The following is a 12,523-nucleotide window of genomic DNA, read 5'->3' on the forward strand; positions in this document are numbered from 1 at the left end:
AAATATATAAAGTAAAATATAAAGTAATATGCATACTGATGTAAAAATATTAATTATTATAAATGAGGGGCATATTTACCAAGTGGAAAACACCCTGTTAAATAGTTATTCACTGCTAAATGCTGATTGACTTTTTCTCTGTAATTATAACATGCATTTACCAACCAGGTTCCCCCCTAAATAAGTCCCTTTGATCACTGTTAGCTCTATATCTTCCTATAGTAACATTCACTTTTAGATGGTAAATCGTTGGGCTTGATTTATTAAAGCTCTCCAAGGCTGGAGAGGATAAACTTTTTTCAGTGAAGCTGGGTGATCCAGGAAACCTGGAATAGTTCTGGCCAGGGTTAGAAACAAATAGCAAATTAATTTTTAGAAATTCATTGCAGGTTTGCTGGATCACCCAGCTTCAGTAAAAAAAGTGTATCCTCTCCGGCCTTGAAGAGTTTTAATAAATCAGGCCCATTGACTTTATAAGTCATTTATTATTCTGGAATCCTGGAATCAAGTTCAAATATAATTATTGCAATTCACATATCACCTTACAAATCTGCTCAACATTTGATTATCTACAGTTAAGGATTTTTGGCTAAAACAAATCCCAGTGTTCACTGCCAAATTGGAAAATGAATTGGTGTGGCAAAAATGGAGATTGAATGCCTTAACACTTGGTATAAATATGCTCTATTTTTATTGCTTTTTGCTTTTGTTTTTTTTGTTTTAAAATGGCTCAAAATTGCTGGGGTTCAGGTGACCTACCAGAGCATTTCTCAAGTGAACAAAAAACATTTTTAGGTATAGGGAACAAAACACATTTATTTTATCAATAAGTTAATTACCATTAAAATTGGAGTTCTAATGCTTGTTTTTTTAATTCAGTAAGAAACATTTGTAAATGTGATACTTTTACATATTTATAAATCCTACTGCACAAAAACATATTGTATTACAATGCTTGGGGCAGACAGTTGTAGTATAAAATACTATATAAATAATGGTGACATTTATAACATGCTGTATAATAGTAGTGTTTTTTTTTTCATTTACCAAGGAAATGATGGCAAAGCGTATGGGTTCCTCTCGCCATAAAAGGTCCTCTAGAATATGGCTAAAGAAGGAAGGTGGCAAAAATAATGTAGCATCCTTCCCTTTTGGCAAAACTAGCCCACAGTAAAACCTACCCCTAAAAAGGCCTAGTGGCCAAAAAAGCTTGCTGAACTCTTCCCTAAACTCTAAAAATGTTTTCAAGAATTCTACAAGGAGAACATTTCAGGCACAGAAAGGAAATTGAAAAAAAAAGAAATAGCTAAAATGCATTTTTATTACTGTTGCTGGTTGTTTTTTTGACCATGGAATTTTTTTCACTTAGCATAAACATGCAAGGTAAGTCAGTATAATAATGAACGAATATGCCGTAGTAGTTACTTACAATTATATCTTGGATCTGCTCAATGAGCCTGATTTACTAAAGCTCCCCAAGGCTGGAGAGGATACAGTTTCATTAGTGAAACTGGGTGATCCAGCAAACCTGGAATGGATTCATTAGCAAATGTTTTCAATCCTGGACCAAATCCATTCCAGGTTTCCTGGATCACCCAGCTTCACTGATAAAAGTGTATCCTCTCCAGCCTAGGAGAGCTTTAATAAATATTGAATAGGTAGAATTCAACTTCATCAGGAGTATGCTTGATTAGACCCTAAAATGACTTTAATAGGCAGAATTGTGATACCTACAAGTTTATTGATTTATAATCCTAGCATACATGTCAAAAACGCAGATGCCTTCATAATTCCATGCTAAATTTGTTTATAAATTAAAGTTCAGTGCTCTTTAATTCTTTTGTCATATGGGGGAGAAATGAATGTTGTTTTTGTAACATTAAGGTTCGCTATATTTGGAAGATAGCTGAAATATATAGGAACGAAATCTGTGTGCCACAATATCTTTCAATCTTTTCACCAATAGCTTGTGATGCTTTGTCATTTATCTCAAAGAAACATGTCATACAATAAAAATATTTTAGAAATTTTTTTTTTGTTCAATATTGATTGCTTTCATTAGGCAAAGGGACTTGGTCACTCCTTTACAGGACTTTTGCAAGGTTTTGCAAGTTTGACATGAGGGCATTTCCTGGGTGTTGCCATTCTAATTCTCTTCACCAATGTTGTGGAATCTAGTGGTTATTTTCTGTGCAACAAACTAATACCTTATATCTATCTATATACTGTATATTTCTAATTATAAACAATGGTAACAATTGCTTTAATGTTTGTGGAGTGCAGTTAATATAGCTTACATAAGGTGTGTCCTCACGCATAAGATAACTACATTAAAAGAAGATATTAACATCCATGATCAATGGTGGTCAAAAGATAACAAATGCAAATATAACAGCTGTTGTTCTTATAAAATCCGATTTAGTTTAGAAGATAAAATTTGTTGAGCATAGATTCTACTTAGTATTTTCTCTAAACTTTTGATCTCTTTTAATGTTATTATCTAATGTTTGTGATTGCACCTTATGTCAGCAGTCATATGCAAAATTTCATGTGTTTGCAACAACTGTTTTCCATAAATAGGTTGATCAAGTTATAATATGTGTAGTATATAGGTGTGATGATTTATGTTTTTAACCTTACCTAAATTCACTATTTAAAATATGTGTTCAAAATATATGTTGTTGGTCAGCATTGCTGTTTTGATAAGCAAGTTGTTACTTTTCTATCCAGAGATTTATATGGTTTGTTTTATCTTAGTAGTATGAGTAGATTGATTCTATATATAGATACTATTTTGTGCATTACAGGGAATGTAGCGTGACATTTGATATGATCACTTCTCTTTGGAAGCCTACACCCGCCCATGATTGAGGGCCTCTGTACTTTACTCACAATAAAATTCTGTGGGCAGCACTACTAGATAAGGACATGCATACTTAACACAGTACATTTAGATGCTCTGCGTTTTAAAATGATACAGCACTATTTCTTCTTACTATTTCGATGAACTCTCAAGTTCTTTTTAACAGCAATATTTAAGGGAAGTTATTTGAATTATTAGTTATTTTAATTATTAGGATACTGAAATAAATGTGTGCTGGTTGGAATTTTTAAAGTAAAATGTATGCTTGTAAAAAGAGATTATCAAAAGTAGCACTATATATAGCAAGCGCAGCTTTCAAGAGCATACACCACCATGCTGTAATGATTTTATAGAAAAGTCATATCTTTTTCAGAGTTTTGCCAGAAAATAGCTTTAGATTTGTTTGTGTATGTGGATCACCCAGGTTCTCCCACAATAGCCTATTTTCTCCAATCTAGGAAAGCTTTTAAGGGTTTGCCAGATATCTGAATATTTACATATTTTAATAAACCAAAAATGTACCTTTTAAACAGGCCTCCACAGCCTCTGTAGTTGCAGGTATGAAGCATGCTTCATATATGTCAGCAGCACCAATATTGTACTATTTGTTCAGAGAAAGCACATTTTATGTCATCTCTTTGATGGTATACAGTTAGGTCCATGCATTTTTGCACAACTTTTTTCCTAATATTGTAGCAATTTCTCTGTTTTTTCTGTTTTTTCAGCCTATGTATGGCTTGTTTCACCAGCATGGAGAGCTCCTTTGACTGCATGTTGTGTGTTCTCAGCAAAATCTTTCACATACTAGCAACCCCCCCCCCCCAAATCAACTCCAGGCCTTTTATCTGCTTAATTGATAATGACATAAAGGAATTGCCCACACCAGCCCATGAAATAGCCTTTGACTCAATTGTAGAATTACTTTTTAGTCCCTGAATTGAAATGATTGTGTAAAAAAAAGGCTTTAGTTCCTCACATTTTTATGCAATCTTTTTGTTCAACCCACTGAATTGAAGCTGGAAGTCTGCAGTTCAACTGCATCTGAGTTGTTTCATTTAAAATTCATTGTTCATGTACAGAACCAAAATTAGAAAAAAGTTGTCTCTGTCCAAATATTTATGGACCTAATCGCTTCTGCTTCTTCTTCTGCTTACCATAGTGTTTACCATAAGGGTTTTTAGAGTAATCCAAAGCCACTGGGTTACCTGATCTTCAAAAAATGTTACATTACTAGATGCAAAGCACAGTCTAGAACATTGAAGAAAACAGTACTTTAAACTTTTGTTTTTAACCCGTGATTTGTTTATTTTCTGCTTATTAATCAGTTTTTTTTATGCAGCATATCCTAACTTCTTTAACAGGTTGTAAATTGACAATGTGCATGTGTGTGTGTGTGTGTGTGTGTGTGTGTGTGTGTGTAGCTCGTCTGTTGAGTTTTGTGCACTTTTGATAACCTTTTAAAATTCCTCATTTGAATGGTATTTTTGAAGATACAGCTTTGTTGTTTTTTCCAGCTGTCTTATTGCCCTAGTATATCAAACACATTTCCCTGGCATCTTACATAATACATTTATATTTGTGCCAAATAACAGAACTAACCCTCAAAATAATTGAAAGTCACCATTATTTTTCTGGATGCCAATGGCTTTTACAATAGTTTTTAAATAATATTCTGTTGTGAATGTATAATCCTTCATAAAAGCAGCATTATTTATTTGACCTTTATTTATTTTTTTGTGGTTGAAAACACCGTTAAGTGAATAAATGTGCCTTTAAATTGTTGAATTTTAGTTGAAAGTTCACCTGTGTCCTCCCCATATACAATAACCTTAAGTATTAAAATAGCTTTAAAACAAGCCAACTCAAACATTTCCAGGCACTTTTAAAGTTTTGGAAAGGTATTCCTTGTCAAAAATCATCAAAGAGCACAACAGTCTTTAGCAATAGTTTGTCGGCTTTTAACAGCTTAGAACCAGCTGAGGTTGTTAAAATTAGAGCAGGCTTTTTCAATAATGTTCCATGGAAACCAACTTACAGAGGTTGTTAGGGGTTCCTTGAGCAGTCAGCAATTTCTGCCTCTCCACTGTCTACCATTTCCAGTATTGTAAAGAGGACCTTTACTGACTAAAGTACTTTTACTGCTTATTTAGTGGACACTTTTGTGTACATGATCTGATTACAAGTTCATTGATATGGTTTTCATATGAACTACTTTGAGCAGAACTTCCATGTTTGCTGGATCACCAAGCTTCACCGATAAAAGTGTATCTTCTCCAGTCTTGGAGAGCTTTCATAAATAAGGCCCAAATTAAGTGAGTGTTGTCAAGGATGACAAAAAATTTTCTTTGACTGCAAATTTCAAGATAAATTTCAGGACTTTTTTTTACTGTACTAAAAAATACTATCAAAAAGATTATTATCGGGAGTGCAGCCAAATTTAACACTTCTCCCTGATCTATAGTGCTTTCAGTTAATGTCAATATATATAAAAAAATATTTAGATTAAATGGGAACCAGCTTGAAATTATGAGTAGAAGACACTGTGGGCTCTGTTTAAAAACAGGGATTTATACATTACCTCAAACAATCCCAGGCGGAAATCAACTACTGCCATTGAAACACATGTATCAGGAAGATTCCCACATGGGAATTGTTTGAGGGAATGTCTGATACCCTGTTTTATAAATAGACCGGTAAAAATCAATGTGGTACAAATGCCAAGTTCATGAATAGTAAACCAAACTCAGAGAAAGAAAACTAAAAGGCATACAGATAAAGTTTAGTATGCACTAGCTAAAAATGAGAAGTAGCAACAATTTATGTTTTTCAATAAAACTATAAACGCATTTCTGTTGCCCCTCTTTTGAGTATATTCATATATTATACAATACTCAATCAATAATATACATACACTTAATATACTTTCATTATAACTTACTTTTAATTTATTTTCATTGTTAGTATAGATGCCTAAGATATTTATTACTACTCTATATAAATCTTAAAATAAACATTTCAGGGTAACCTATAACTAAGCTGGTAAACTCTAAATAGCATTTATCATAGTCTTCCATCAACCACACATATTTTAGAATTCTGACATAATTCACAAGCTTAGATTGTTTAAGCAGTGAAACCATTTTAACTGTTATATATTCAAAAAGTCTATTCATCAATATAGAAGAATAGTATAATGATATTATGCTTCAAAGGAATCTGAGTCACAGCCAGTCATGTGCTCAACCTTATAATCTCAACTCCATACCAGAAGATAAATAGCTACTAGTAATTAAACATACAAAGTGATCCAGATGAGCTTGCATAGTACAATGGATTCCCTCTTTGATCTCTTGTGGGGAGGATGGACTTACAATTAAGTATTGAGACCTCACTATTTTAAGGTGGTCATAAACTGGTCACTTAGTAACTTTTTTAGCTAGATCAGTGTTTCTCAAACTTTTTAACACGGGGGGGGGGGGCTTGAAATAACTTTCAGATCTCAGGGAACCCCTGCTATAATTCTTATATACACTGCTCACAGTACATTAGCGAGGTGTTTATTAGGAAAAATGCCTAATAGAGAAACCCTACTTCAGAAACCCTACTTGAGAAACACTGGAATGACATTTTTTAAAAACAGGGATTCTTGACTTTTAATCGCTATATTTATTGAACAAGGAGCTTTGTCTACTCTCCACGATTTACTAAAACGGCTGGCTGTGTTGGTATAGTAAATGGTGTGGATGTTTTGGTTGGAAATCCTGATAACTTATCAAAATCAGGGGGATATTACCCATTTAACTGGTTGTTCGTGGAAAGTTTTTGTGCCACAAAGGTATATGTTACCTTCTGAACTGCTTTTAGAAAAACAAAGACATTGCCTACTAATGTGCCACTTCTGCTCAGAGCCTTTTTAGTGCAGTTGTCTGAATTATAAGTATTACCATGTATAAGGGTACTCAATGTGTAATTACATTTTTTTTGATTTCTAACTTCTTTTAAAACTATTTATTTTCCAGTAAAGCTTATAGCAGAGTTAGGTGCTTTAGTATTCCAAAACATATCAATCAAAGAGGTTCTGGTCAGGCATTACCATTGGAAGTTGCTCAACATGCCAACATGCAGACTGTATTGCTAGTCATTTACAGTATGTATTCAAAAGATTAATTTTTGCTACATTGTTTTTCAACCCAAATCAATCTTTCCTGTGTTCAACTGAACCTACCTAAAAATATGGTGAACTGTGACTGACTACTGAGAATAGTACCTATTTCACTTAATCCATAAAGCAGCACTGGATAAAAACCTTGGAAACAGTGATTGTACATGTCAGAACCCTCAATACATTTTATAGGGGATACAGTATACTGCACAACTGGACTGATTTTGTGATCCTGCTGGGGTGATTTACCCCTTTATATGTCCTAGTGACCATTGAAAGTCAACCTTATAGCAATGGTGATACAGTTGTTGTGTCTGTAGTTCAGTAATCATTTTTTTTATTTATGTTTTTGCCAGGTTGCTGCTATTTATAAAGATTCAAGCATTGGGAATCTCATTAATATTCTGATTGTAAAGCTTATAGTTATTCACAGTGAACAGGTAAGCTATAAACAATTGATCACTTATTTTTTTTTACAAATGAACCAGTTTTGCTTTTGATTTGCTAAATGCAAAAACTAAAAGAAATACAATGATTTGATTCCAACTAATTACTTTTTAGTTGGCCTTTGTCATAGGAATCATCTTTTGATAAGAGCCTTAAAGACAAATATCTTTTTGACTAATTTTTATGTGTCAGTATTTGCAAGCATGTTATGTTTTAAAAGGATAATTACTGTTTTTTTCACAGAAAAAATGGGAAATCATTTTGTCTACCTTCCCTTAACAACACTAACCCACCCTTCCCAACCTCAGTTACATAAGTAGTGCAACCTACATCAGGGGTATCAAACTCTGGCCCGCAACGTCCTTTTTTTTGGCCCCCAAAGGAATCCTAAATATAAACTTCAACTGGCATGCCACTGCATTGAATTAGCGCTGCTACTACAATTCCCGGCGTCACTCACGTCTATAGACTAGCGGGCTCTGCCTATGTGTTCCCCCGCATTGGACTGTTTTATAGACGCAAGTAAATCCGGGAATTGTAGTAGCAGTGCTATTTCAATGGAGAGGGAGTACCAGCGGGGGCCCACTCATAAGATTTAGCATTAGATAAGCAAAACCTCTTTCTATATGAAAAGGTTTTTTATATCTAATGAGAAGGAAAAACTTCCTCAGCTTTTTTAATTGGCTTCAAAGTTAGTTGGTGACTTTGTCTACTTTTAATTTTGGCCGACATCAATCTTCCCAACCTCCAGCTAAAATCTGATTGCCATTCGCTGTGTTTGCACAGTCAGTTCTCATGGACCCCTATAGAGTTCTTTCCCAGTACAGAATATGCTCAGCAAATTGTACATCTGGAAGCCTATAGGTATTGACTAGCATTGACAATGTATCAGAAGCCAGTGGCAAGAATATTGTAACTGGAGCCTTAGAAAATTGCTGCAGGTTGCAGATTTAGGTATTTAGGCATCTAGGGTGATGGGGTGGTGGATACATTTTGGTTAAGGAAATGAGGGCAAAAAGGTAATATTCTGCTTCGAAGTACACTCTTGGGGTTACAGTCATTATCTGCATATTAATAATATATTTATTAATAATTCAGATAAATAAAAAAATAATACATTTGTTATAGAATGTTTTATAATATTTATAGCAAGACAATTTATATAGTAGACATATAATAAAATGTTGTAACAGAATAAATCTGTATATATTTGTAAATACATGTATAAATGGTTATATAAATAAATAAGTCAATAAAATGATTTCAGTATGCAAATTAGTTACAGTTTTGTTTGGTTGATTGCATTTGATAGACTAGTGTTTTTTTTCACCCTGAACTATTTATTATGCAATTTAACTGACACATTGGGCCTGATTTATAAAAGCTCTCCAAGACTGGATAGGATACGCTTTTATCAGTGAACCCCGGTGATCCCAAAAAAATATGGAATGGATCTGGTTCAGGATTGAAAACAAATAGCAAATGACTTTAGGAAATTTATTTCAGGTTGGCTAGATCAACCAGCTTCACTGATGAAAGCCTTGGGGAGCTTTAATAAATCAGGCCTTCTGAGTTCTGACTTATTTGGTCTGGGCAATCTATGCATCAATGATTACTGGTCACACTGTTATAAAAAGATGATAAAAGATATAATGTGCTTGTTCTGAAGGGTTTAATAAACATGTCTTTAAATTAGGTCTTTTAATTTCTTTCTAGGTATAAATGTTTTATATTCATAAAAGTAGCTTGCATTTTTTTCTTTTTTCAGGATGGACCTGTAATTAGCTTCAATGCAGCTACAACTCTTCATAACTTTTGTGTTTGGCAAAGAACGCAAAACATCCCTGATGACTCCCACCCCTCTCATTATGATACAGCTGTTCTTATTACCAGGTATCTTTTGGTATTTCATGTCTACAGATGACAATAACAGTGTCAAAAAACAGCTGTTCAGTGTGTAAATTTTACAGACATTTTTTAAAATTCTTTCACAGCCTTGGTGGAGCGTCCACTAAAAACACTAAAAAGGAACTGTTAAAGGAATGATTGCTTCTGAAGGTGTTTGTTTAAAACCTCCTGGGTAATCCATTCCTGAGGACTGCATAGTTTTTATTTTGTGTTAAAATAGGTCAAGACTCAAGCTGGATGACATTATGTATGCTAAAACAATGTGCTTCAAAAATTGAACATGTAAAACATATATTATTTATACTTTTATGTGACTCAGTACTGCTGATCTGTTTCATCATCTTTTTGACACATTGGGCCTGATTTATTAATGCCCTCCAGGACTGGAGAAAATAGACCAATCCTCTCATGATAGTCTTATCATGAGAGAATTTGGGTGATCCAACAAACCTGAAACGGATTTCTTAAAAATGATTTGGTATTGGTTGTTAAATTTTTACAATCCTGGACCAGATCCATTCAAGGTTTTCTGTTTCACCTAGGTTCCTCCACGATAGTCTATTTTCTCCAGTCTTGGAAAGCTTTAATAAATCAGGCCCTTTCTGTCTGTATGCACTTATTACACTGTTTGTTACACATCATTGCGCCTGATTGACAATGGTGGATTGTGTGTTGGCACGGTTGTTTTGTAATATCCACTATAATATCCACTAGAGGCTTGTGTAACAGAATGACAAAGATAGTGCAGTAGCAGAACTGGAGATATTTTTTATCTTATAACAGTAAGTATAAAGCTAAATAAGAAAATTACAAGGACAAGGTATAATTTGACATGATACATTTGAAAAATCGCTTGATTGGGCAATAAAATGGGATGGTAGAGTAAAACCTAATTAAAGTAGCAACTGCTGGCACTCTCCAGCAATAGTATGTAGACAGGTACTGGTAAGTCATCATATACAATGCAGAACTTGTGGTGGCTGCTGATCTTTCATTTAATGTAATGTGTAAAAGGTAAAAAAACCAAATAAAGAAAGGCAAGGCTTTGGGAGACTGATCGGACCTAATAATACAAAAAAAAACACACAAATCAGTAGTGATCAAGGATTTTTTTATAGCGCCAACATATTATGCAGCGCTGTACATTAAATAGGGATTTCTTCTGATATGCAGTGCTGTACTTAAATGTCAATAAGAGTACTTGCAGCAGTTTACCAGCATGCAAACATTTACAAAAAAATTACATTTTTAACATGAAAACCTAAAAAAAGGCTATTTTATGTATTGTAGACAAATTAGATACAATAACAAGAATAGCTCATATTTAACTCTAATAGGGAATTACATTCTTAATAATAGGAAATGTACATTGACAGTTGCATATTGCAAATATAAAATATTATTACAATATTATTATATGCTTTGACAAACATATTTGTCTCTTTTCTGCAGAGAAGACATATGCAGAGCCAGTAATAAATGTGATACCTTAGGTAAGTACTTCTTGACAAACACGTTGAAGAAAGTTATTCCATTTGTGCTTTATGGAGTTAAGGATCGTTAATGACTGCAGAAATGTGTATTGTAATGCTAATATTTATGTTTGCTCAGGCACAGTTAAATATTTTCTTTGAAAATGTTTTATATTTTGACCCTAAGGGATTATGCTAAGAACAGTACAATAAATTATTCTCCTTATCCTTTGACAGGGCTAGCTGAATTAGGAACAATGTGCGACCCTCAGCGCAGCTGCTCTATCAGTGAAGAAAATGGTTTAGGTGCTTCATTTACTATAGCTCATGAACTTGGACATGTGTGAGTATTAGATTTTTCATGTTTCTTAGTAAATTTGTTAGCCTCTACTGTATGATTAAAAACAGTTTGGCTGGAAGGTAAAAGTTTACCATAAATCAAATTTAAACAGGGACCTGACTTTTTTGGGGTTTTAAAGCTGTGTGGTATGATCTGTTCACTTAAAAATTAGACCACATCTTACCCTTTTGTTACCATTTAAAGCAGGGGTCCCCAACCCCCCAGCCCACTAGTGGGCCACGGATCTGGCCAGTGCACCCCCCAGCGGGGTCAGAAGAAGGACCCTGCTTGGTGGGGTGGGCGCACAGGCCAGAGCCACAGACCACATCTGCTGTACACATGGCAGGCTCAGGACGGTGGGTGGGTTGTATCTATGGACTCAGGCATCATGACGTCATTTTGAGAGGAAGTTTCTTCCTTTTTAGGTTACACACAGCTCCCTGGGAGCTCAAAAAGGTTGGGGACCACTGATTTAAAGGAAACCAGTATTGAGAAAATATGTTGGCTGCCATTAGTGAACTTACCTCTTCAAAAATCTAGACTTTTATTTTGTATGCTAATCCAAATGTTGTAATCTGCTTTAATGACTTGTTCATTGCATTTTTTTTTTTTTAGTTTTAATATGCCACATGATGACAGTTCAAAATGCAAAGACATAGGAATTAAAAACGAATTTCATGTGATGTCTGCCATTTTAAGTCATGATACAAGCCCATGGACATGGTCTCAATGCAGCCAGAAATATATTACCGAGTTTCTAGAGTAAGTAGTGTTTTTTAAGGCTTTACAATAATTTATATAACTATTTCAGTTTGCAGAAGTGCTTTTCTGTTTGTTTTCCTAAGGTTACTGTAAAAAAACACATTACTTGATTTTATTATTACCTTTAAGATCTTGTTTAGGATTTGCTTCTCCCGTGTTACAATGTTATCTATGGAATCCAAAAGCCACAAATAAGTCCTTCTATTTCCAAAACACATCATTATTTGACTCATTTAATGAACACTTTATAGAGGTTAAAATTACATAGTGTGAAATATGGAGACTGATTATGTGCACTTCAAAATGAAAATGGTTGAGACAACCAGATTTATAGATATTCTTACACTTAAAGACAGACAACAATTTAGGATAATTTGGTAGACATATGAAGACAGATCTTAGCAAAGGCAGACACAGTCTGACAGTTATTCCTAGAAAGATATGGTTTTGAAAAGCTGACAGATGTAAAGATAAATAAAGATGTGGGAAAATCAACACTTATATTTTCCTAGAATTTCTTTGTACGATTAAACTGACAATTGACCCCTTCCTCCCACAGTTACATTATA

At 34.1% G+C, this 12,523-nt stretch overlaps 1 protein-coding gene across 1 annotated transcript in view; it reads left to right on the forward strand.

The window, feature by feature from the left end:
* Positions 1 to 12,523, forward strand: part of ADAMTS20 (ADAM metallopeptidase with thrombospondin type 1 motif 20) — an 84,253-nt gene that overhangs the window by 19,681 nt on the left and 52,049 nt on the right. The window contains exons 5-9 of the mRNA XM_072399029.1: positions 7,382 to 7,465; positions 9,241 to 9,365; positions 10,833 to 10,873; positions 11,090 to 11,195; positions 11,808 to 11,954. Of these exons, the coding sequence (XP_072255130.1) occupies positions 7,382 to 7,465; positions 9,241 to 9,365; positions 10,833 to 10,873; positions 11,090 to 11,195; positions 11,808 to 11,954 (503 nt within the window). The remainder of the gene's footprint in view (positions 1 to 7,381; positions 7,466 to 9,240; positions 9,366 to 10,832; positions 10,874 to 11,089; positions 11,196 to 11,807; positions 11,955 to 12,523) is intronic.

This window comes from Pyxicephalus adspersus, chromosome 2 (genome assembly GCF_032062135.1).
Source record: "Pyxicephalus adspersus chromosome 2, UCB_Pads_2.0, whole genome shotgun sequence".
NCBI lineage: Eukaryota > Metazoa > Chordata > Amphibia > Anura > Pyxicephalidae > Pyxicephalus > Pyxicephalus adspersus.